General features: G+C 41.9%; 1 protein-coding gene across 4 annotated transcripts in view; it reads left to right on the forward strand.

Moving 5' to 3' along the window:
* Positions 1-27,482, forward strand: part of CALD1 (caldesmon 1) — a 183,524-nt gene that overhangs the window by 94,901 nt on the left and 61,141 nt on the right. The window contains exon 1 of one of the 4 annotated variants that reach the window (XM_039243898.1): positions 14,862-15,091. The exons of the other annotated variants lie outside the window; for them this stretch is intronic. Within the exon in view, the coding sequence (XP_039099829.1) occupies positions 15,039-15,091 (53 nt within the window). The 5' untranslated portion in view covers positions 14,862-15,038. Of the gene's footprint in view, positions 1-14,861; positions 15,092-27,482 lie in introns of those variants that run through there. 4 annotated transcript variants of the gene reach the window in all.

Consider the following 27,482-nt stretch of genomic DNA (forward strand, 5'->3'; position numbering starts at 1 on the left):
TATGATACTAAGTTATTATGTACCATTTCTTTATCCTTACCAGTTTCATTTATCAATTCAAACTCATCAAAGGATTTTTCTCACTAAATATGTGAAAGATTTTCTGTTTCATCTTTATCGCTACTATCTCTTGAGAGGATGGGACAGACTGGAGGGGGACACAGATATGATGCCTTTCAGAGCACAGGATGCTTCAGACTTGAGTTTGGACCCCAGCAGGGTTACCAAGGATGACCCTTAGCCTTGCTACGCCCATTTTCTTAGCAGGAAAATGCCCATCATAACAGTTCATAAGGTTTCAAGTAGATTAGAAAGCACACATAAGGTTTCATGTAGATTAGATGGATAGATCACAGATAGATAGATGATATGTAGGTAGATAGGTAGGTAGGTACGTAGGTAGGTAGAAAGGAAAGGAAGGAAGAAAGGGAGGGAGGGAGGAAGGAAGGAGGAAAGGAAGGGGGAAAGGGAGAGGAAAAGGAAGAAAGAAAAGAAATGAGTATTTGACTAGTGCCCAGTAAATGATACCTGTTGTTACTGTATTTTGGCTGGCTCGAGGACATGGTAAGGAAGAAGCTATCAGGAAAGCCCTCTCCAGGTCATATCCCCAAGAATCACTGAAATTGCGCACAGTCCCTATGTCTTTAGACAATTTGGTCTAATCTCGACTGTTGCAAATCTGTTTTAGCAGCCTGCCTTGAAAGTGATGGGAGAATTATGGATATGAAGTCTCTATGCTGAAAAGAAAATCTACCTCCTTATTTCTAAGAGTCTTTTTTAATTTTCCCTACTGGTCTTTAACTCAGTAAGTTATATATCTAATATTCAATTAATCATGTATTTTACATAGTTTTCTTTTGCCTTGTGGAATTGTCATTTCTTTTTTCATATTACATAATTATGGCCTCAGTACCACTAGAGCAGTAACCAAAAGCCTCTCAACCACATATAAATACTGTACCAATAATATAAAGAAATTATGTACCCATTTTTCACAAAATAATTTTTAATCATTTTATTCTAAATTCATGATTTTAATTATGAAAGAACTGATGCATGCAAAGTAATATTATATAAGGCATACAGAAGTAGTAAATCCTTGTAATGCATATATTATAAAGTTATCTCTGAGCTTTAAGATCTAGAACATTTTCAATACCACTGAAACTTTCAACTGACCTCTCCAATCCCACCCCCTTGCCTCTCCATCAACAGAAGTAACTAGTATCCTGAATAATTCATTTATTTTTAAATAAAATTCTAAGATAATATGAATTAGGTGATAGTTTTTCCAGACCTTGTGATCCAAGGCATTCTAAAGATTCTCTCCAAACTCTGTTGAAAGTGTTAATGAGAGGCTATTGTTGGCTGAGAGTGCCTTTCTAAACACACAGGTCCAAAGGAGTCCTTCTGCTGTCTAAGGTTGGGAACCTTGGAGAAGTATTACAAATCAAGAATTCTCTACAAATAAAGAATTTTCATCAAAATCAAATAAAAATGTAACAAAGGCTATCAAATATGGATGTTGACTCTATCGATTCTGCCCATTGGTTTTTTCACTGACCAGTCAGATATAAGAGATCTGCATTTGTAGCCTTCATTTGGCCAGGTGGGAGTGGTCGACAGGAATCCTTACAGACTATTCTAAATTCTTAGTCAAGGGAAATCTATTGCTTTGAAGTCTTCTAGGGAAGTTCTTGACCTTCATTTTCCCCAAAGTCCTTAGCAGCGTTACAAGAAAGTACCACTGCAATGGCAACATGAGCATGTTGGAATGATGTAGTAGTGGCAGTCTAAGTGGATTCTCATTCATCATGAATGAGATTAAAGAGGAATAATGTGCATATTTTGTAAATATAATAAGTTCTTTTCACTAGTGTGCTACCTAGTAAGCAGTGTTCATCAGCAGTTTTGTAAGAATATAATTTTTAAAGAACTTTGGAAACATTCACTTACTTTTAAAAGCTTAATTTGCTAATTATAAAATCACCCTTAGGTATACAATTGTTAAACAAGTTTCCGATGTTTTCTTAGCATGGCAGAAGTCACCAGTTTTGAACATACTTTCAAAACTAAATTCCTTTTAAATACCCCATAATTTGTATGGGCCTTTCTTCCATTTAGTCTAGGTTGGTGAGATCTGACATTGCATTTGAGACTAGTACCAACTGACCAAGTTAAAATGTGAGAGTTTATTTTCCATTTTAATAACTCCCTACATCACATACAGTTCCTTTGTTGGAATAAAAATCTTGGTAAAGTACACATCAGCCACTATAAATAGCAGCCATAAGCCTGTACATTCAGGAGAGTCTCCAGAGAATGTATTTTAAACTACACATTGTTTAGAATAGGAAATTCTTCCAATGTTCATATTTTCCATTGTGGGTGACATGGACTATCGCGTATCACATCTTCACTAGCTTCCATTTTCCTGTACCATTTAGGAATCCAACTGATAAGTTGCCAGGAGATTGCTCAATGTGTGCTTTTTATTTGCCTAAGGCTAACCTGGGTCATGTAGTCCAGTGTGAATTTTGCAAAAAGGAGGGGGAGGGGGCGTTCTGCAAATGAAAGCTATGCTAACTCCCAGAGCAGGCACCAACAACGAGATCATGAAAAGGTCCTTTCTTTCTGGAGCTAGTCACTCTACTGTACCTACTTGGAAGAGCATCAGTCAACCCATTTTTGATTCCCACAGAAAACTTTGCACTGTTGGCAGGTCTTTCTGGGGATCTCAAGAGACTAACAGGGAAAATAAATTGGCAGGAAGTGAACAAACAGCCAAGCAGGATGAGATGATGGGTTATAGTGCTGATTCAAAGACACAAAGCCTCAGCAGGTACAATTACACTGCATCTTCCCCCAGGCACGATTGGCAACACTAGTAGATGTACACCTCTGCCCACTCCTTCCTTGAGCAGTCCTTCTGTTTCTCTAATCAACTGTTGTGTAAATCTTGATTTTTTTCAATGGGGCCCATTTGAGGGACCTAATATTCACCCACCATTTCTCCTCCCTTGATGAAGAAGATGAGAAACTACCATTGAGGGGCCTTGGGCAAAAATTACGATATAGAAAGAGTTGATATCTGATGTCCTTCCTTCCTGCTACTCCCCTTTTAAGAGCCTATAATTCTTCCTACCCAACCATGAAAGCCAAATATCTGTCTGTTTTCTGAGCCAGCATCCTCAGAGTATATGCTGGCTACCCAGGGAGAGTATCATTGCTACAGAAGCTCCGTGGGTTATGAAGCAAACAGAATGAAATTTTGTAAACTCAGGGCTGAGGCAGGATGGAAATTCCTAATGCTTTCATTTCTAAGTGTCTCACATCACAGGAGCATGAATATAAGTTCTATCTCATTGTGGCATTTGTCAGAGCTGTGATAGAGCTAAACTGGGGAGGCGTCCCCTACAGAAAGGAGCTGGTTTTCCATGGGAACTCTGCCTGAGTGCAAAAATACTGCTAAGAGAGATGTATTCTGGCATCCCATTGGGTTATATGGTCAGAAATTAAGACTCTCTCTCCTACATTATCTGAAAAGAGTTTGAAAATCCAGTCATTGAACCCAGACTTGCTAACATGTCCAAGAGCACACAGTCTGTGGCCAGGTCAAATCTGGAAATTGTGTCATTTATTCCAATGCTGGTGTTTTTTCCTCTGCATTATGCTGTGCCCAGCCCACATAACTGCCTCCGTCTCTACAAAAATACCTTTTAGATCAAGGATAAAAGGGGACACACTGGATAAAAGCTGAGCAGATCTGGATCTTCTCATCTGTCAGATAGAACTAACACTCCTCAGGGTGCCTGAGAAAATTAAATTAAGTATGATCAGTTGCCGCATGCAAAGCACGTTGGTTCACATGACGTGTTTATTATGTAGAGGTGCCTGCATGATTCAGGAAATCGGATTCACTTCTATTTTACTTTATGTGGGGTTGTAAGTTTCATTCTGGTCATATACTGGGTTCCAAAGGAATTTTCATACTTCGTACTCAGCTATCTCATGTGATCTGACGGGCCTTCAGGCATTCTAGGCTTCCAAAACTCAGGCACAGGAAAAATGCTGTAAAAGGTTACCTGCCACTCTACCTAGAGCCTTTCACCCTTGCAGAGGGCTTGTGACCTCAGCTGCAGATTAGGGGAAAAAAAAAAGCAAAGCCATTTTATCTTCCCTTTCCCTTGGTTGTGAATTAAGGAGACAATTCCAAAGATTTAAAATGATGGCTTTATCCCAATCAAAATAAAACCCTGCTGTCAGCCACTTACTTGTGTGGTTTTGCATGTAAGTTAGCAAAGATCCTCAGACTCAGTGGGATTCTGTGATCTTCTACACCACTGTCTTTCCCCTCCCCAAACTCCTATAACTGGTGAACTTTTACACAGCTGGAAGGCCCAGCTGAACTCTCATCCTCTGGAAAACCCCTTCCAAAAGGCACCCTGTCAAAGTGACTTCCCACCTTGAGTCTCCCATGGCTCTTTAAATGCATGTGAATTATTATATTATTATTGATATTAATTAGTTATATTAATTATTACTATTTTATATGTGTATTTGTTCTTATGTCTGTTTAACCCACCAAATTAAGAGCAACTCTAGATTAAAAACTACATCTTACTTTTATTTCCCCAAAGACCAGTACATAATGTTGAATAAATGGATGAATAAACAGCTACTTCAATTCATAGCTATGTACCAAGGCAGATTTTGCTCAGTTTGCTAAGATATTTATAGGGAGGCAGAAATGTTATTGATCTTCCTGGTGTTCTCCAAATACCATCCATATCTTCCTTGGGGCTTCATTACTACCTTGCTGGGCCACTGGACTTTTGACTCCCTATCTTTTTCCTAGAGATACAAAAACAAAAACAAAAACAAAAACTTCATGTATTTCTCTGATTATTAACGATACTTGGAGTTCTACCTCATATAGTTTTTATCATTATGCTTAAGTTGCACCATGGAGGCAAATGACATTAATATGCTAAGAATCAATTCCCTTTAGTTACCCTGTTTACTCTAATACTCAAACTCCTAATAATACTTGCATTGTAAGATCTGATAGTTATCAAGTGATAGGGTTCATACCAAACCCTAAAGAATGCAGCAGTGAACAAACTATATAATCAAAAAATCTCTCTAATGGAAGACCAAATCTGTTGTCCAAAGGAGTGAACTTCTTCAGTTAATCCGGGAGGATAGGCAGAAGTAGGTGAGGGGTAGAGCCAACCTCAGGATAGCATTTGTCAACATTCCTTTTGAAATAAAAGAGTGTTTAACATACAAGTTGAGTCTCAAGTTTAAACTCTAAATAGTGGATTTTTTTCTAGTATTATGAGGTAGTGATGAACCAAGACAAAAAAATTATTAGAATAATAATAGCAGCGAGAGAGGGAGTCAGAGAATCCAAAGCAGACTCCAAGCTCTGAGCTGTCAGCACAAACCCCGACAGGGGGCTCAAACTCACAAACCACAAGATCATGACCTGAGCTGAAGTCAGATGCTTAACCAACTGAGCCACCCAGGCGCCCCATGTATCTTTTAATTTTTAATTTAGTTTCTAATTCTTACATCCACTGAGGAAGAGTCCGAAGGCAAGATAGGTTGAAGTTATCCTAGAAAGACACTGAATTCTAAAATACTTCAGAGAATCTCAGATTACATCAGCACTCTACCTACCCTTCAATGTGTTCTAGAAGCTGGATGCAGGGGTGCCTGGGGGGGCTCAGTCAGTTAAGTGTCCCTTGATTTTGACTCAGGTCATGATTTCATGGGTTTGTGGGACTGAGTCCTGCATCAGGCTCTGCACTGACAGCATGGAGCCTGCTTGAGGTCCTCTCTCTCTCTCTCTCTCTCTCTCTCTGCCCTTGCTCCACTTGTGCATATGAGTGCATACATGCTCCCTCTCAAAATAAACACTTTAAAAAAAAAAATGGATGCGTGGGGCGCCTGGGTGGCTTAATCAGTTAAGCGTCGACTTTCGCTTAGGTCATGATCTCGCGGTTCATGGGTTCGAGCCCCGCGTCAGGCTCTGTGCTGACCGCCAGCTCAGAGCCTGGAGCCTGTTTCAGTCTGTAACTCCCTCTCTCTCTGACCCTCCCCTGCTCGCGCTGTCTCTCTCTCTCCTAGAAATAAATAAAACATTTAAAAAATAAATAAATAAAAATAAAAATAAAAATGGATGCATATTTCAGATCATTGGATCTCAAATTTAAAATGTGTCCATTATCTTTTGCATAAGTATTATCTATTTTCTTTTCTTTGTTGTCTTCATGAGGTCTTAAGATTAAAAAGCTTTCCAGATAGATTTTGACTTTTAAATGAGAAAAATGGATATGATTTTTTTAAATTAAAGTTTTCACTGAAAAACCTGCCTGGTTCTAGTCTATAAATTAATGAATAAAAAAAGAGCTCTATTTGCTTTTCCTGCCTTGATCCTAATGACAGCTTGATTTCATTTTTCAGTAACATTAAAAACAAAGTAACATCTTAAAGCTGACAAGCTTTCACCTAGTCTATTTCTAATCTCCTATGTCAAGCTGCCACCATAAGGGCATCCAAAAATTCTAGAAAAGAACGTTTATAATAAAATCAATGAATTCAACACACATAAGTGTTTAATTCCATTAGGTCTCCCAGATGCAAGCAAGTGTAACAACTGTAATCTGTTGTCTTAGTCATTTGGGGCTGCTCAAACAGAACACTATGGACCAATGGCTTAAACAACAAACATTTATTTCTTGCAGTTCTGGAGGCTAGGAACTCCAAGGTGCTGGAAGATCCAGTATCTAGTGAGTGCCCGCTTCCTCATTTGCAGTTGGTCATTTTCTTGTTGTATCCTCACTTGTCGAAGAGAGAGATAGAAAAAGCAAACTCTCTTGTGTCTCTTCTTGTACAGACACTAATTCCATTCGTGAGGACTTCACCTTCATGACCTTCAGTTGCCTCCCAAAAGCCCCACCTCCTAATACCATCACATTGGGGCTTAGGATTTCAACATATGAATTTTTCAAGGACACGAATATTCAGTCCAGCTCATCTGTGTATTAGGAAGTCTCTACAAAGAACGGGCCAATAGAAGAGGTTTATGTGAGTGCCAAGTCCAAGGCCAGGTTTGGCAATGGCATTGGACTATCCAAATAAGAAAGACTTTCAAACTGTGGGTTCATTCAATCTTGTGTCATGAAAAGCATTCTCTCCACTGAGAGAGGTGTTTGTTCATGCCCTCCCTTGGCTTAGGTAAAATATTCCTCATGCCGATTTCACCTCCCTTTGCTCTGACTTCATTATCCATGAAGCAATCTCTGGTGACTGGTAGGCTTCCTGACATCATGGGTTGGGGAATGGTGGGAATGGTGCTCTCCAGGCACTGAAGAGGGAGATCATTCGTTCTCTTAATTAACTGGTATTAATTAGCATTCTGATGTCCACATCGGTGTCTTGTGAGTCTGGAAGCCCTCGGTCTTCCCGAGACCTATCAACTTGAAGAACTCCCACCTACTGGTGCAGCAAAGCTTCTAGATCCTGTATTGTACTGAATACTCCAAAAAAGACCACTCTGGGGAAACCTCTAGGAGGAACAGCCAGCATGCCTTATTGGTGTGGCATCTCTGTTCCATTTTTATCTCTCTTCAACCCAGAGAGCAAAAAGCAGTATTTGTTGAGTATCTGCTGTATGACTAGCAATGTTCGAGGCTGTATCAGGTACCAGCAAGGTGTTATGAAATATCCTCGCCAGCAAAAAGGTTATAATTTATTTGGTGAGAAAAGATATATACACATGAACAGTGAAGAAATAAGCTTCTGAGCAGGTATCCATTTCTATCCATAGACCGGTATCATAATCATGTACTGGTTTGTGTAATCTATGAATTACAAAATAGGACAGTACCTAAAGTGTCATTTATATAATATAAATAGTAAACACTATACCCGAAGTATCCAAAACACATGATGAACTATTTCTCTAGCAATAAGAACAAATACATGCTCTAATCCAGGCCTGACCCACCCCCAACAACAAAAAAAAAATCTGGATTTGATTCCAGCTGTAAAAGCCACATGTAAATTTAATATCCAGATGCAGAAAGTGGACACCAGCAAATAAATTTATGGTCATGGAAATATTTGGATACTTTGAACAAGAGTGATACACACTGAGAATTCTGTGGCTTATGAACTAACATGTTTCCTTTGAAGATTTGACCTTTTCTCTTACACTAGAATTCTTAGAGTCCTCATGATAGTTTCTTAATTTCCTTCCAGTTCACTTGTATCTATGGACAACAAATTCTGCATTCTAAAGCATATCACTATGGCCTAGATTCAATTTCCTTTGGGTAGAAATCATATCCTTCCTTGCATACTTCTTTCCTAGAATTATATAGGGTGTATGTAACTATTTTCACTGAGACCAGAACCAGGATTTTACAGATGTGTACCAGCAACCATTCAGTCAAGCAACTGTTGCTAGAACCCTATTTCCAAGCACTATTTCATTGTTTTTAAAGATGTGTTTCAAGCTAGAGAGCAGAGGGAGAGTTGGAGACATGATCCCCTTAAGATAGAAACTTTTCTCCCCAGGAAAAAAAGAATAGCTGGTTTTAAAAAACCCAGATTTAAAAAAAAAAAAAAAAAAGAGCTTAGAAAGTAGATCTAAATAATTGTGGTGAAAGAGTTTAAACAGAAATGGGGAGCCTCACAACAAGTGAGCTGGAGGGGCTGACTCATACCTGAAAACATAACTCTTTTCTCAAATGCACGCAAACAAGCGTAGGCTCACATAATCTCCTCTTTCCTCCTGAGATGGCCAAGTAAAAGGAAGTAAAGTCACATGCAGTAAGACTTTATAGAGGTGGGGCTAGACACTGGTTCTTAAGGAATCACTAGGATTCAGAGAAGCAGAGGGAATTTTAAAAGGCATTCTAGGCAAAAGGAGAAGGAACAGCTTTGTTGGATAAAAGCAGAAAACTTCTGAGACCCTGAGACCCACCTTAAGACCCTGGGCTTCTGTGTCAAAGGCACTGTCTGGTGTCCTTGCGCTCCGGACTTTCAAGGTACCAAAGTGGCCCTGTATTCCCTTCAGTCCTCCAGAATTCCAGAACCATGCTGTGCCCTGAACAGAAGTAGGGGTGGTGACCCTGTCTTCTGCTCTGTTACCCTTTGTCACTCAGGCACCAAAGCTTGGCCTAGACTCAGCAGACACCTTGTGGAAAATGGCTTCAGCTTCCCTGCAGTTTACATTTCCTCAGGGCACAGACAGGGGGCAATAGGGTTGGGTTCAGGCATGTGACAGCAAATAACTCCCCAGACCTCCATGCAATTCTCCCCCAACCCAGACCCACTTTGCCACTCAGACACACCAAGATACATCTCAATTCTAGTGGTAAGCACCATGAAACTTGAGGCCAGGCCACCATTCACATCACTTATCCTTCTGTCTTGACTCAACTACAGAAAAAAATAAATCCACATGGTCAAAGTAGTTATTTGCTCATTATGAAGCCACATGCACGAATTCATTTATGCAGTACATAATACAGAAGGCCTGCTCTCCACCAGGCACTGTGATAACTAGAACAAGGGAAGAGTCAAAAAGATGGTTGGGGACAGTACCCCTCCTCAAGGAGCTCACAGCCTAGCAAGCAGAGAAAGAAATATAGAAACCCACTGTTAGTACAATCTAGAACCTTGAACTTCATGTTGCCTCAAATAGATAGACTTCCCAGGTACTGAAATTCAGAAAGGTGGGCTTTGAAAGACCTTTCTCTCCCTTCCTGAAATCAGGTTTTGTGTCCCTCAGTTACTAAGACCTTCAACAAGAAAAATACAGTACAGAATATCCTGAAAGAGTTGAAAAATGGGCCTCTGAAAACAGTATGAAGCTCTCTATGTTAAGGTCAAATAATAACAACAAAACCACCTTTACAATAAATGCTGGAAATAGGCTGACAAAGCAACAGATCTGGAGAGGAATAAAAAGAATCCTGGATTTAGCACAGAAATGAATGAATGATCTCTGTACGAGATGCTATTATCAGTGCGAAAATGATGTTCAAGACGTGTTAACAGGAACGTGGCAGGCAGCACTGGGCCCTCATCCAGGCACATTCAGCCTTGGTCAAGCCTTTATTATGTCCAATTTTGGTTTCCCGCTTGAAGAGTTGTTATATTTCAGGCTGATATTAAAAGAATGGAAAATAGGCACTGGCGCGTAGCCTAGAAAAGATGAGGCTAAAGCATGATTTAGTACCTGTGGCCCTGATAGAGATAAGTGGGTTTCTATTTCAGCAACAGGAAGTGAAGTTCAGTAACAGAATAAATTGAGCATAAGAGTGATTAAACACTGGGGCATTGATCACAGGATGCCGTTTTGAAGCACAGCACTTTAGCCCCACTGCCTTCAGAGTGTCGTTCACTTTCTATCTTGTATCACAGTGTTTGTATACATACCTTACCTCCCTCTGAGTCTGACCTCCTCATCTTTGGATCCCCTACAGCATTTCCCTGGGTGACTGGCTTGTTGTAAAAATTCAAATAGTGGTAAGTGAGGAGGGGTGAGGCAAGAACATGTTGGGACAAAACTACATGGCCGCCATTGTGAGAGATAAGAGTGTAACACAGAAGACACTGTACAGGCCTACAGATAGATCACACCAAGACTAGGCAGAGAATGCGTCAGCAAAGGCCACAAGGATCCTAGTTAAGGACAGCGAGTTACACAGGAAGGATAGGGTGAGGGTAAAGGATGACTTTGCAGAACAGTCCATTCATTCCTCCACCCCCACCCAGCCCACTATGGATCCCTAGAGGAAGACACAGCAGGAACTAGGAAGACATTAGCAAAGATGCAATGGGGCAGGGAAGTCAAGGAAAAGACGTTACTGGAAGGTAGAAAGAAGAAGAAAGAGAGGAAAGGAGTCTGTAAATTCTGTGATGGGACATGGATAAAGGGAGGAATATTTCATGGGAAGTTTTCTTAGGAGGACCCATTAAAATGCAAGATCACAGGACAATGCAAAGCAATATCATTCAAGTGAACATGTTCAGTGCCATGGGGATAGTGAGATGCCATCAGCCATGGAGGGAAAAATATAAGAGGCCCATGGAAAGAAGGAAAGAGGATCTGCCTACAGATATGTAGTTAACCCCTTCACTTCCATTCCTATCCACTCCCCCTCCTTTTTTTTGAGACAGTGAGAGGAAGGGAGAGGGGCAGAGAGAAAGAATCTCAAGCAGCCTATCAGCTGTCAGCACAGAGCCCAGCACAGGGCTCAAACTCAAAAACCCATGAGATCATGACCTGAGCTAAAATCAAGAGTTGGGTGTTTAATCAACTAAGCCACTCAGGAACCCCATTCCTATCCACTCCTTGATGAGCAGTCGTTTAGGCAATATATTTTGCCTCATTCTAAGAGTATAGAGTCTAGGGATTTCTTTATAAGAAAATATTTTTCAAGAGGCTTTTTAAAAATCTCTTTTAAATTATTGAACTGTTGTCTCTCAAGGGAGTAGATTTCTTCAGGGTTTGAGTTTCTGTAGGAAACTCTGTGTGTGTGTGTGTGTGTGTGTGTGTGTGTGTGTGTGTGTGTGTGTCTAAAGTGCATTAGGGCAGTACACAGGCACTTCCCACATACCTCACTTTTCCCTAGGGAATTGTTCCAAGGTAGAAGCTGTTCTAAACAACCACTGCAGGCTGTAAAGTCTGGAACAGATCATGTGGTCCAGTCTCCTACCTCCATGAAGTTATTTTTTTAAATCAGATTTTATTAATAAAAGACCACCCTGTGGTAGGAGCTATTCCTTTCTATTCCACTGACTTCCTTCAAACCTTTGATAAAAAATAAAGTATCCAGAAAAGGAGGATGCCATGAGTAGTTTGAGACTGGCCCAGACTTCCATTTTCCCTAGTAAAGAAGACATGAAATGTCACCACTATCTTGCTGACATATGCATGATTGCCTCTGTTGTTCATGGTGCCAGTGAATGACCATTAATCCCATTCTCAGAGACCAGTTCTGGAAGCAGGACTCTGAGTACCCATGTCTGTGCTACAAAGTGAGAGCACATTAGCTTTTGGTGTGTTTCTTCCTCGTTCCTCTCATCTTGCCTCTCCAGCACCAGCTAGCTGGACCCCAAAGGGCTATCTAGAAGTTATTGTCTACTCCAGCCTTGCCCTCAGCTCATGATTTACTTCTCTCCCTGCCTCTCAAATGTATCCAGTCTCCCTTTCGTTGGCTTTTGTGCTTTTCCTATTGCCCACCAGTATCTGACCAAGGTCCCAAACTGCCTTCTCTCTTCACTGTTGCCATGTCAGTACACTACTCAGTAGCACCAGTTATGACACCTGCTAGATTTACTATCACAGACTGAAGACAGACAGTTACTTCCCAAATGCATTCCATTAGTAACAAGGAGTCAACAAAGAGTGTGCATAATTTCCCTCTTCTTATCTCTAGGGCTAGGAAAAGAGCTTGGTGGATATCCTTTATTCAGCTCGCCATTAGCATACTTTTAGTACATGAATGTCAGTGTATTAGTGGAAGATTAGTAAATTCTTGCTCTCCTCCATGGAGAGTAAGGTGTGTGTGTGTGTGTGTGTGTGTGTGTGTGTGTGTGTGTGTGTTGAAAGAGATCGAGAGAGAGAGAACACTGGCCTGGAAAAATCACAGAATTTTTTAAGCTATTCATTTTATGAGCTTGTTCCAAATATACCAAAACTATGCTTGCCACCTTAAAATTGGAGTGTATTGGGAGGAGGGGGAAGTCAGGAGCTGAAATGAATTCCCAAGGTCAAAGGAGGTCCAAAAGCAAATGTATTTATTAATTTTTTATCACTGCTGTAACAAATAAATGACAAGCTCAGTGGCTTCAAATAGCACACACCGATTATCTACCATGCTAGAGGTTCCAAGTCCCAACACACATTCAGAGGGCCAAAATTGAGGTGTGGGCAGGGCTGCATGGTTCTGGAGGCTTTAGGGGAGAATCTATTTCCTTTCCTTTCTGGCTTCTAGGGGCTGCCCTCAATCTTGGCCTCTTGGCTCCCTTCCTCCATCCTCAGTGCCAGGAATGTCATCTCTCCCTGGCCATTCCGCTGTAGTCACGTCTCTCTCTGACCACAACCAGAGAGGGCTCTCCGACTTTAAAGACTTATGTAGTTAGATTGAACACACATCTGGAGAATCCAAGATCATGTTCCTATCTCGATGCCTGTAACTTAACTACAGCCACAAAGTCCTTTTTGCATATTGTACATATTCATAAATTATGGAGATTAGGACATGGATGTCCTTGGGAGGAACATCATTCTGCCCAACACAGCAGAACACTGAGCTTGGTGAAGGCAAAAAACAAACAAACAAAAAAACAATGGGCAAAATTGGGTAGAAAGAGGCACAGCAAAATTCCCCAATACATGTTTCTATCTCAGCTCTGGAGCCATAAACTCAAGCCAAGACAATGAGAATTCTGTTGAAGCAGACATAGCTCTATTTTTATGAATGTCTCATGCACTTTATATAGTCAGCATATGTTGAGTGACAATATATATAATCAGAGAGATGTTTAAATGTGTATATGTCATGATATATGGAGATAGTTCACTCTGAAATTCATTCAACTGTATTTACTCTATAAACTCTGACTTTGATGACAGCATAGTATTTAAGCAGGAAAACAACCAAACTTTTCTAGTTGCTTGAAATGACAAGAGCATTTAACCTAACTGAATGAAGCTTCACTACGTTGACCACAAGGGTCAATGCTGTGCCTCTGCTGCCTGACGTTGGGCAAACTGTTCAAACGCTCTGTGCTTCTGCACCCTTGCTTGTGACACGAAGCTATAGCTCTCAAAGATGTGTTTCATTCTGTGAAGGGGGCTCTCAGTGTGTGGAGTTGGTGACTTCTCCTGCTATTTACCAAAAGACTCTTCTCAATCACCTTCTGTTCTAGAGATCTGAGTCGTTCTACTCATTTGACAGAAAGCCCTATGCATCCGTGTTCACCGGCACCAATCCGATCTTTGCCTGTTACAGATGAAAAAACATACTAATAACTCAAGCCCAGAGGGAATGTCGTCTCCAGATAGAATCAACACCACCCCCTCCTCAGGGGCTGGAATTTGGTTGCTTCCCAAGCTGTGGGTGACCAGGCTCCCTTGCCTGGCTTGGCTGATGAGATCACCACACCAGAGTGCGATAGGTGCAGACCAGGCAGACTGTTGCAACATGTTCCTAAGCAGGCTGTTGCCCTCGTTTTACAAACACCCCATATAACCCAGCAGATCACTGATAGAGCCTTCTCTCTTCCCTTTGCCTTTGCTTCGCATTTTATATCATGCAGCCATCTTTCCCTGGATAAAAGAGATAAGAGGAGTTTCTCAGATTTGATTTCTCAGTGGGAACTGTTTGCTTTGGAAAGCACCTACACCCATGCTAATTGAGAACAGAGCTCAGAATGAGGGCCTGAGAACTGCACCCATGTGAACTTTTTGGTGGGCTGATTTCTGTTGATCTCTTTAGAGTGGGATGGGGCACGCAAGTGATCTCATGATCAACTGTTTTCCAAAAGGCTGAGCACATGGATCAGTGTCTTTTCTTTTGACTAGTTCTCTACCTTGGAATAATTGTTTGTAATTAATCACATAAAGTCTTCATCATGAAAGCTCCTGAGAATCCTGACCCCTACCACCCACTAATAACAGTCTGGAAATCTCCAAGCAATCTGCGCCCTTTATAGTCTAAACAGGATGGGCCTCTATTAGAGAGATTACAGTAAAAAATAACAATCAGCTCTCTGATGATCCTATGCGGAGGGAAAGGGTGGGGAGGAGTAGATTTGGCTGAGGACAAGCCCAGACTTTCGTCACAGGGACAGACCAAAGTGTTAACACAAAGGGAGAACACGGGAGCATCCTGCACACTGCATTTCAGCCACAGAAAACATGGCACCTCCGGGAGCCCGGCCCACGCCCTGACCGCCAGGAGAGTCTCAGCACCTCCAGCAGCCCGCCACCCCTTCCAGCTACAGGCATGCTCGGGGGATCCGGATTGCAGGGAAGACGCAGCCTGGCCGCGCTTTCCCAGTGAGTGCTCACTTTGCCTCTTCGCTTTAATTTTTTTTTTCTTTCTTTCTTTTTACAAAGGAATTGTTGTTAAAAGAGACAGAGAAAGAGAGGAGAAAAGAAAAAAATTAATTGTGGGAGAGGGAGAGGACAGGAGAGGAGAAATCAGGAGGCGCAGGCTGGCAGGCAGTGTGTAAATTTCAGACCTGTATGAAACTTTCTGGTCTAAACTTTGTGGTTGTTCCAATTGGTTTTCCTCGTTTCCATTTCTGTGGTGGTTTGTAGACCATTTGCAAGGGTGATACCTAGACACAGGGTTTCTCTCCTGCAAATACGGATCCACAGAGTATTGTGTTTCTGAAGATCTGCTGTTAATTTAGACCTGAGCCCTTTGCTCAGAATGATCCATTTGCAGGAATCAGAGATCTTGGCTAAAGCACACATTGCCCAATCCTTAAAGTCAACAGCCCAAAGCCCTTAATATACTGACCATCTGACTGTGACCGAACAAGATTGAGAGCACATGCAATTGATCAGGGAATTGTTCAGATAACAGGCTCCAAGGTTTAGAATCATGAAACCCTGGAATGTTAAAGCTAGAAGGGGCCTCTAGGATTGTTTGCTGTGATGTTCTCATTCTATAGACGAGGAGACGAAACCCAGAGGGGTAACTCAACTTACCCAAAGCCAGAGGAAGCCAGTGCCTTTGTACTGCAGGCAAGAGCTCTTTGCATGCTGGTGTTTATGAGGTTTGGAAAACATACTGGGTCTTGGGAAAAGGTACCGCACAAGAGTAAGAATACCAAATGGGCTTTCAGTAAATCTTTCCCATTTTTGAGAGTTTTGGCACCGATTCAGCATGACAATTCTTGTTCCAGTTGTTCCAGCATTTGTGCAACAGTTAATCAAATAAACGGAGGAGCTCTATGGGGGCCTGAAAATGAGACCTGCCTCCCCTGCATTAGCAGATCTCTTGGATCACCCCTCTCAATAAGTGTGATCTCTCAAGTGTGAGAGCTCAGAGGGGTTTTGGAGGTTATCTCTACAGGCCAGTGGTTATCAAATGAGTTGTTTTTGCTTTTTGTTTGGTTTTTGTTTTTGTTTTAAGCAAATTTGACCCTACAAGGAATTCTGTTAAGTAAAAGAGATGTTCTGGTTGAATGGGTGGTTCAGGACCTAGACCTCTCCCCTACTGCGCTCCCAACTCACACCCCACTGCTTACCTCCACTCCACTCCCCATCCCTTCTCCACCCCACGCCACTCTGCCCACTCCACCAAAACTTGCTTGGAATCCTAGATCTCCATGGAACAGTTCAGAAGCCACTGGTCTTTTTTAATGCCTTTATTTCAGAGGAGGACACTGATGCACATAGTAGTGAAGGGTCTGCCCAGTGTTACACAGCTGGTCAACAACAGGGCCTGGAATGCTGGAAAAGAGCCCAGCCTGTATGCATTCACACACACCAATGTCCTGTGTCTCTCTCGCAGCTCCTAGTTCTGAGCTGTCCGAGTTTTCCCACTCCATCATGCCTGTGGTTCTATCACTTTACTTCTCCATGTCTCTCTCACCCTTCACTCACTTTATCATTTCCTGAATTTTAACAGTTATTGCCTATCACCTGGACGATTCTAATTGCCTCCCATCTGGTCCTGACCTCAGTCTCTCTTCCCTCTCTCATCCCATCCCTCCCCACCCACCTTTAAGAATGGGATCCACTCTCCTTAATGTGGCATTCAAAACTCTCTATAATCTGCCTTCAGTATTTTTTCCCATTTTGACCTGCCCCTGCTGCAGCTGAATCAGATCCCTCACTTTTCCCCAAATTCATCACATGCAGGCCACCTCCATGCCATGGCTCACTCTGTTCCCTAAGTAGGAACACCCCCATTACCTTCAGTCACATCATCTGGAAGAATAAAGGCATTAAACAAGATCAGTGGTTCCTGAACTAGTCCATGGAAACCTGGGATTCCAGAGAAGTGGTGGAGTGGGGTGGGGTGGAGAAGGGATGGTAGTGGGGCTGGGGTAAGGCAGTCTACCTCACCGGCTTCTGACTGTCCTTCAAGGCCCCAAGCAAATATTACCTTCCTCCACACACCATCCTCGGTTCCCATATTCTCTCTGCACTAATAGGTTTTGTGCAACCCTCTATTATTAACCTTGTACTCAGGCTAATAGTGAGCATGCCTGTGCTCTCCACAAGAGATGGCAATTCACATGCAGGCCAGAACTATTCTGAATCTTTGAATCTTCAGTTTCCAGCTTGGTGCTGATGCCAAAAAAAAAAAAAAAAAAAAAACAGAAAAAAAAAAACCTCTTTAAATTTCTTATTATTGGTTAAACCACACTCAGTTCATCCAAGTGCTTTTCATTGGAGTCATTTGAACATATGAAACTTCAGCACTTTTTGCTTTAGAAGTATTAGGTTAAATGTCAAAACAGGTGCCCAACAAAATGATTTCTAAATTCCTCTGCATTTGCATCAGATAATTTATCTGCGTCTCATTGCCTGCACAGCAAGATTGGCAATGCGTTGTTTTTTTTTTCTTTTTCCCTATGAGACACATTAAAATTCCTGCATGCCAGGCCCTATATACAGCCTGTTATCTCCAGGGCAGGTGTGAAGGGCTTTCAGGTGTTTGGATTTCAAGGTTCTGTCATTTGTTTCTGATAAGTTTACTGAGAGAATCTGTCACTTGCAATCTGATATTTTCACCACTACTTTTCTCATTTCCCCAAAGCCTTCATGAAGTCTCTTCCTTTAGTCAAAATTCCATGTTTCTTGTAAATATTCATGCTTTCATCCATTAAGATTCGTGTTTCCCATAAAGAAGTATGCTTTTATATATCCTGATGTTGAAAAAGTTCTGTTCTTGTGTCACATTTTGTAACAAATGTGGAAGGGCATATAAAGTTTAAAACCGTGGAATCAAAGAAACATAGGAAATTACATAGGAAATGAGCTCTCACTTTATGTTGCTTCTCACATCCCTCCTAGCCCATCAGAAGTGGCTCTGTAGAGGCCAGCCCAGCTGCAGCAAGAGGTCTGGGGTCAGGGGAGGTGCTCCTCTGCCATCTGGAGGCTAATTTGCTTCCTGGCCTTCCTAACTGGAATGATGTGGACACAGTTTTCCCATGGAAACGCCACTTTGCTTCTCAGTATTAGCCTCACATATATCTCGGGCTTAGAAAGGTGGTTGTGGGCTGGCCTGGGATCCCGACTGCCATGTATAATGATGTTTGAAGTTCCAAAAACCAATTTGCAAATTAAGGTTTGGAAACAAGCTTTTCATAAATGTAGACTGCTTGGATTCATTTCCAAGCCTAATTGAATTTTTAAGAGGAGCCTTTAAAAATCTGTAAACCTTACTCATTTCCATGCATTCATTCAACAAATATTCATTCAGGGTTTCCTCTGCCAGTTAGTGCTGCTGGACTAAGCACTACAGACATAAAAAAGGACCAAACACAATTTCTGACTTCAAGATTATCTTTTAACCCCCCGCCCACTGCAGGACGGCAGGGATCTGTTTTCCAGCCCTCCTGCCCCCCACAACACCCACATTCCCAGGTCCGTTTGGGGCTCTGGCTGCTAGCAGGGCCATCCAGCTACCTGATGAGCTTAGTGACATTCGTGTTTGTCCTCATTCCTTTTACCCTCTGATCATCTGAAAGAAACACAAGGTTCTTTTATCTTACACTTAAAATAACTGAAGTATAATAAACTTAAGTTTGTGACTCAGTATCATACATATATACCCACCCATAAATGTATTTGAAACAAGTATTTTCACAAAACAGTGCCCACCCTTACTATGTACAGTGCCTTTGGATGCTTCTTTTAAAAAAAAAATCTTTTAATGTTTATTTATTTTTGAGAGAGAGATGGAGTGTGAGCAGGGGAGGGGCAGAGAGAGAAGGGGACACAGACTCCAAAGCAGGCTCCGGGCTCTGACTCTGGAACCTTGAGATCATGACCTGAGCCAAGGTCAGATGCTTAACTGACTGAGCCACCCAGGAACCCCTAATATTTCTCTTTTTTTTTAAGTTGTACTACAGACTTCTCCCTTTTTTCAGCTTTATTGAGGTATAATTGACCAATACAATTGTGATATATTTAAAGTGTACAGTGCGATGATTTGCTATACATATACATTGTGAAAGATCCCGCCCCACCATCAGGTGAATTAACATGTGCATCACCTCCCATGTTTACCTTTTCCTTCCTTCCTTCCTTCCTTCCTTCCTTCCTTCCTTCCTTCCTTCCTTTCTTTCTTTCTTTCTTTCTTTCTTTCTTTCTTTCTTTCTTTCATGAGAACACTCAAGTTCTACTCCCTCAGCAAATTTCAGTTATACAATACAGTATTATTCACTATAGTCACCATGTTATACATTAGATCCTCAGACCTTATTCATCTTATAATGTAACTGAAAGTTTATACCCTTTTACCAGCCTCTCCCTGTTTTCCCAACCCCCCAACCCCTGGCAACCACCATTTTATTTTGACCTTTCTTTTTTTCTTTCTAAATCCACATGCAAGTGATTCCATACAATATTTGTTTTCCCCTGTCTGGTTTATTTCACTTAGCATAATGCCTTCCAGGTTCATCCATGTTGTTGCAAAGGACAGGATTTCCTTCCTTTTTAAGGCCATATAATATTCATTCATATCTATCTATCTATCTATCTATCTCACACTTTCTTTATCTGTTTGTCCATCAATGGACGCCTAGGTTGTTTCCATCCCTTGGCTATTGTGAATAATGCTTCAGTGAACAATGGGAGTGCAGATACCTTTTCAAGATAGTGATTTAGTTTCCTGCCCTCTACTATCTTTTCTCCTTTTTAATTTCATTTAAAAATGCTGCTCACGACCCACTAAGTAGATTTCAGAAGCTGCAAATGAGTCCCAGACTGAAGCTTGAAACCCACCAAACATATCACATGGTCTTGATACAAATGGCCGCCTTCAGAACAGCTTTGGAAGCTCTGCTGGCCCTGTGACCACACCGGCCACCTGCTGCCTGGAGGCTCAAGGAGAGGCTTTCCCAGCGGGGAACCAGGGGCTCTGGGTTCTGGCCTAGCTCCTTCAGTGATCAGCACTGTGATCTCAAGGAAGCCACATCAACTTGCTGCCACACCGGCCATAAGATGAAGACGGTCAGGCTTGCTCTCTGTAACTTGCAGGAAGGAAGGGCCATCCAGGATAATGGCGTGCGCTAAAGTGTATGGAAACTATTAAGGACAAAACAAATGCCAGTTATTGCTGAATAGTCTTATTTTTCCCAATTAAAATTTAATATCAGAGGACCAACTTGGAGAGACCATTTGTTCTCTATAGAGTTGGAAAAGAGATCCTTGCATGGGCTATAATATTATGCAACTTCATAAGTGAAAAGTCTCAGAGTGGCATTTGTTTGTGATGTTGTAACCAGGTTTGTATGTGGGAGCTCAGCTGGGTCGTCCTCACTCCTCTGCCATTAAATACTTTTTCTGGTTAGAATGGCAAGGAGACAACTAGGTGGCCAGTGGGCTTTTAACTCATGAGCTCTTTGGTACAGGAGTATGCTTTGCCTGATCGTATCAGCTCTAGCCTTCCGGATTTATAAACACGAATTTATACTGTTTTAAAGACTTTTTGTTAAAAACGACAGACATTAAACAAAAGTAAGCAGCAAAGGAGATAACTTTATTAAGAAGGGTTTCAAACAATAAACTTCTAGAGAAAATGTGGTACTTTTCTCATTGATCTTTCACTTTTTCTTTATAACTTTATTGTAAACCTCATCTCACACAGACATTGATTAGAATGCATCTGTTAAGTCCCGACATTCCTATTTAGAGGCTGGTGTTCTAGTCTGATATTTTCTATGCTAGTGAATTCCTGTTGAGTGCCTAGACATTAGCCTTTTACAGGCTAGCTTGGCCTGCTGCATCAGCTCTCGATATCTTTTCTTTACCTTTCTGTGACTACTTTCTGATCCTTACAAGGAACGTCGATACTCCCCTTTTCTACAATTCAGTTCTCCAAAATACCCTGTCTTTCACTCTGTAAGAGAGGGAAAATAAATTAACAATATAATAAGGACCATATTTACCCCAAACAGAAGGAAATAAATTTGACACTTTTACTCTCTAAAAAGTGAAAATATTCTTTACACAGATCAGCAATATCCCCACACCAAAAGCCACAGCTCCCAACTACCCTGTATTTTCCAGAGGAAAAATACATAAAGTGCACAAAAATTAAGCAACTTTTTATAGCTGGCTGTAAGCTGATATCATGACATTTATAGCTTATGGGTAGGTAATTTCCATAGGTATTTCATAAATTTGAGTGATATGCTTAAGAATTGAATTGAAAAAGATTCTTCAGGTGCCTGGGTGACTCTGTCAGTTGAGTGTCCTACTCTTGATTACGGCTTAGGTCATGATCCCAGGGTTATGAGATCAAGCCCTGACTCAGGCTTTGCGCTGAGTGTGGAATCTGCTTAAGAGTCTCTCTTGGGGCACCTGGGTGGCTCAGTCAGTTAAGCATCAGACTTCAGCTCAGGTCATGATCTCATGCTTTGTAAGTTTGAGCCCCACATTAGGCTCTGCGCTGACAGCTCAGAGCCTGGAGCCTACTTCACGTTCTGTGTCTCCCTCTCTCTCTCTGGTCCTCTCCTGCTCATGCTCAGTCTGTCTCTCTCTCTCCCTTAAAAATAAACATTAAAAAAAAATTCTCCCTCTCTCTCTCTCATCCCCCTCTGCCCTTTTTACCCACTCATGCTCCCTCTCTAAAAAATAAAAAATTAAATTCAATTAACTTTAGGGAAAAAAAAAAAGAAAAAGACCTTTCACACAATATTTTAATGAATAAGTGAGACCTGGGGGTGCTTAGACATACTGAGCCTTGGGAGAAGAAAGGCTGGCTGTGGGGAGGAAGCTGTTGCTCACCTCTGCCCTCTCCCTGGTGGTTTTTCTGGAGTGAAGCAGCACTGCTGGTTCGGGAAAGGGTCTCAGTTCTTCTTCTACTGGCCAGACTCAGCTTTCACAGCACAAAATGGGCATATTCTTGACAGATGAGAAATTAGAGCCAGATATCCTGACTCCCACATCTGTGTTTGAATTTCTTTTAATGTTTATTTATTTTTGAGAAAGGAGGGGAGGGGAGAGAGAGAGAGAGAACAAGCAGAGAAGGGGCAGAGAGAGAGGGAGACACAGAATCTGAAGCAGGCTCCAGGCTCTGACCTGTTAGCACAGAGCCTAATGTGGGGCTCGAACCCGCGAACTGCGAGATCATGACTGACCTGATATCTGACGCTTAACCTACTGAGCCACCCAGGCACCCTCCACATCTGTGTTTAGAAATTACTTATTACGAAATGTGTAACCTTGAGAAGATCACTTAGTTTCAGTAGGTCTAAGTTTATTCATTTGTAAAAAAAAAGAAAAAAATAAATAGATATCTGCCTTGCAGGTTTAGTGAAGAGTAGAAGAACTAGCTATGCAAACGTGTAAACCACAGCAGGTGCTTAATCTGTATCACATTTCCTGTCTTTCCCTTCCCTCCAAGCATCCCCTTTCCTAAAGACCCCGGAGAAGGGGTGGCTTGCTATCTTATGCCAACAGACAGCAACTGCTGCTGGGCCAGAAGGGAGCTGCATTCAGTTTGTGATTTGACATATATTCACTGAAACATCCATCTAACCCAGAAAAATCAGAAGAACACTTCATCTCAGATTTGAGTTGTTCCATTTACTAACTACTTAAAAATGGTAACCCATACTGCTATACTTTGGATAACTCTGAAGTTAGGGGAAACTTGCTGAAAGTAGACTTTGGGAGCAAAATATAGAATTACTGCTTCTCCTACTTGGCCTAAATCAGACATGTCATAAAGGAGGACGTAGTAAGAAGAAGGGATTTGTTTGCCAGAGATTTGGAAGACACCAGCCCTTGAGTGATCTTCACAAGTGAAGAGAGTATGAATGAGGAACATTGACTTCTACAATCCAGATAAACTTGGATTCAGATTCTCATTGCGTCATCTTATTAACTGTGTGCCCTCGAGCAAATTACTTAATCTTGCTGAGTTTTTCAGTTTATTCATGTATGAGAAGAGGAAACCACATGTGAAATGCTTAGCACACTGCCTGGCACTTAGTAAGTGCTCAGAAAGTAATGGGGAGGTGGGTAGGGAGGGTGGCTGACAGTGATAATTACTGGCTTGAGCTGGGTACCATGGCGATGAATCTGGGGTAGCTTCTGGGTAATCACAAAAGCATGTGCTGAGTTGTATTAGCTTCCTCAGGCTGCCATAGCAAAGTGCCACAAACTGGGTGGCTTAGCACAACAGAAACTAATTGTCTCATGGTTCTAAAGGCTAGAAGCCTGAGGTTAGGATGTCTGCAGGGCCATGCTCCCTCTGAATCCTGTACAGGAGGAATCCTTCTAGCCGCTTCCAGATTCTGGTAGTCCCAGATGTTCCCTGTTTTGTAGCAGCATAGAACTGATGCTTCCATTATTGCACGTGACATTCTCCCTAATTCTCTGCACGTCATCTTCCCTCCGTGTCTCTGTGTCCAAATTCCCCTCTTTTTATAAGAATGCCAGACAGGGGCGCCTGGGTGACTCAGTTGGTTAAGTGTCAGACTTCGGCTCAGGTCCTGATCTCGCAGCTCATGGGGTCAGGCTCTTTGCTGACAGCTCAGAGTTTGGAACCTGCTGCAGATTCTGCGTCTCCCTCTCTCTCTATCCATCCCCTGCTCACGCTCTGTCTCTCTCTCAAAAATAAATAAATATTTAAAAAATTCTTTAATAAATAAATAATGAAAAAATTAGAAGAAGGACAGACATGTTAGATTAAGGCTCACCCTGATGATCTCACCTTAACTTGAAACTTCTGTAAAAGTATGATTTCCAAATAAGATTATAACCTGAGGCACTGGGGGTTAGGACTTCAACATATTTTTGGAGGGGACACAATTCAAAGTATAGTAGGAGTATGCAGACTTCCCAAAAGTGAACGCAACAAATCTGGCCATTACTTCTGCATTTTAAAGTTTGCTGAGGTCTCTAGAAGTTGGGTAAATTATATGCATCCTAGAGAGGCCTAATAATACCTATTTTGGTATTAGTTAACTGAGTAGTAAACCCTTCCTGATCACAAAAGGGCAAAACCCCCTCAGACTGAAGCCTAGGTGGGAGCTCTTTAACCTCCCTAGGTGAAGGGCACCCAGGAAGTATGTACAACCTCTACTCACCCCCAAAGGAAACAGCCTTGAAGTCATAGACTGAACCATGTGTGCCAGGTCCATAAGGAGTTAGTGTCATGGGAAAGATTTATTTTCCACTTTCTTTCCCTCCCTGTATACATTTTTAAATTTCTGGCCTTACTTCAACAATAGATTTGGCCCAAGGAAGTATGAGTCTGTCTCTCCTGGATCTGAAGATGTAGGGGCTGGGAGAGAATTCTTGTATTTCCTCCATCCAGGGAATGGAGGCTCAGTCGTACAGCTGCCCCTGGGAGCCCAGGAAGGCCAGAATTTCATGAGCCCACCTCAGAGCTGCAGATAAATCCCTAACCAAGGTCCCCAGGTATGAGAAGAGCAAAAGGAACACAGCAAAGGTGACAATTGAGAATATGAGAGGTTAGATTTGTAAGTTACAATAAAAGGTATTTTAAGAAATCAGATGGATGGACTGCTGGTCCAATGTAATGAACCACTGACCTAAATAAACAGTAGAAAATGCTACAAATTGTTGGGGGGGGGGAGGACTGTTAACAAATTAGAGCCATTCAGGCCTTAAATTAAATATTGTATTAGTTTCTTATGGCTGCTGTAACAAACTACTACATCCTGGGTGGCTGAACATAACAGATAGGGTTTCCTTCTGAGGACACGAGAGAGTATGTGTGCCAGCCTCTCTCCTGGTGGTTTGCTGGCAATCTTTGGTGTTCTTAGTGTGCAGATTAATCAGTCGAATCTCTGCCTTCACATGACATTCTGTCTTTCTGCACATAGTCTACCCTCCGTGAATGTCCTTATCTGTGCCCAAATTTCCCCCTTTTATAAGGACACCCATCATATTGGGTGAGGGCCACCCCAATGACCTCATCATAACTTGATCACCTCTCTGAAGTTCCCTTTTCTATATAAGATCACATTGTGAGGTGGGGGGAGTAAAGTCATCAACATATTTTTAAACAACACAGTTCAATCCACAAGTACTGGGAAGATTTTAAATAGTTTAACACAGTATTTCTTAGTTTAATTCATCAGCGATATGTGGAATAATTTCCCAGTACAGTTAAAATGCCAGCTGGCCAGAGAATATTGGGGCAGTGGGGGCATCTGGGTCCTCTGCTGACAGGCGGTCTGTCTAAAGCCGTTCCAGTGAAAGTTAGAACCAACCTCCACACACAGAGCTCTGAACCATCAATTCTTCACTAAGGTTGGGTGTTAAGCCAGACGCAAAGATGAAAAGAGAAGGGGATTATCTCTTCCAGTAGGACACATGCATTTTCTGGCATGGGAAGAGAAAGCTGTCTGATGATAAATTTCCATCTACATTTTAATGAGAAGTGACATGGATTATGAGAGCGACAGAGAAAATGAGAGCTAAAAGGCATTCCATTTATTGGACATTTTTCACCACAATCCTCCCCCTCCAGCCTCCTCTCCTGAAAATAGAAAGCCAGAGAAAAGGTGGTCAACAGAAGAGGAATAAGGGAATATCCACAGAAAATAAGAATCTTCCCTTGCATTTGTTCTGTATTTCTGAGCCTTCTCTAGTGTTAATATTTGCAGTGAAAGAAAGTTTGAGACTCTTGAGTTAGAAAAACGTTCGCTCAGTCCTCCCATTCATGCTTGGAAACAGCAGCACACTTTGGAAAACATATAAGCACAGAACCTATTTCCCATAGGATGGGGAGGACAGTGATAATAATAAGTTAATAAAAATGGTTAACACTCACGCAGTACTTACTATGTGCCAAGCACTGCTCTGAGTACAAATAGTAGTTCATTTAATCTTTCAACAGTGCTACAAATTAAGCACCACTACCTCCATTTTACACATGAAAATGAGACCATAGAGGTTGATTCACCGGCCCCGCCACCTCCTCCCTGCATGGGTGTGTGTAATGATTGGCCTCTGGCTTCTGGCTCCAGGATGAGTGGCTTCCGATGGTTCCCTCTCCAGCTTAACACTTACCGGATGCTCTCTGCTGCCTGTGCTCTCACGGCTCTAACCTCTGGTCTGCGTGGGAGAAGCTGGCACCAACTGTACTATGACATCAGATTTCTGCTTGATGAGCAAGCTTCTCCTCCTGGCAGAGCAGGGCTGGAGAGGGTGAGAGTAGTGCTCGGCGGAGGGTCTTAGAGTGTCCATGACTCTGTATCTTAAATATAACAGCCCAGGAGATAAACTGCCATGTTGAGAGTCCCACAAAGAAGCAGTGAGTGTGTCTCTTCCCCCCAGTGGGAGACCTGGACTTCCATGAAACTAGCAACTCTCTCATTTTGTGGTGACTAATATCACATGACCTTCTTATGCCAATTAAAAGCAAATATACTCTTCTGATGATTTTGAACTTCTCCATATCTTATCCTGTCTTGTCAAGAGCTGAGACCTGGAAAGAAGTGGATGTGGTGTGGTCTAATGATGCAAAGAGCCCAAATTTGGGGCTCAGCCAGAAAGTAGCTAAAATCCTGTGTGTGTTCACTTTGGACAAGTGATTTGATCTCTCTGTGTCGGCTTTGCTCATCTAGACTATAATATGGGAGTAATCGTGTCTTCTCAAAGTTACTCTAAGGATTAGAGGAGATGCATCTTGTCCTTTGCCTCGCATCTAATAAGTCCTGCACAGATGGGAATTATCACTGTTAAAGAAGCTTCCTTGTCTTCTTAAACAATTTCTTTGCTTCAGTCATTCAAAGTCAAGGTTGGCTGGTCTAGTACATCCCCTCTTTTTTTTTTAAGTCACCAGTGTTACTGTTGTTTTTTTTTTTAAATAGACAATGACCATTGTGTTTGGCTTTTTAGCCTTAGAGATGTTACCTATAACTTTAACAAGGAGTCAGATTTACCAGAGTCAGTTGTTAGTGGCAGCCCAGCCCCAGGGGCAGGTGACATGATTCCTGAGACTTCCTACAATCTCCTAGAGGCCTGAAAACCCTTTGTGTAGAGGTCGCTGGGGGAACTTGAGGACTTAAATTCTGCCTGGCAGGTTTCAGAGCAACTCTTCTGAGCAGAACACCATGATACTATGACATCTTTAAAACAGAAAAAAGCATCAGTCTTGGGGCACCTGGGTGGCTCAGTCAGTTGAGCGTCCGTCTTCAGCTCAGGTCATGATCTCATGATTCGTGGGTTTGAGCCCCATGTCGGGCTCTGTGCTGACAGCTCAGAGCCTGGAGTC

This window comes from Hyaena hyaena, unplaced genomic scaffold (assembly GCF_003009895.1).
Source record: "Hyaena hyaena isolate Hyena2069 unplaced genomic scaffold, ASM300989v1 scaffold_8, whole genome shotgun sequence".
Taxonomy (NCBI): Eukaryota; Metazoa; Chordata; class Mammalia; order Carnivora; family Hyaenidae; genus Hyaena; species Hyaena hyaena.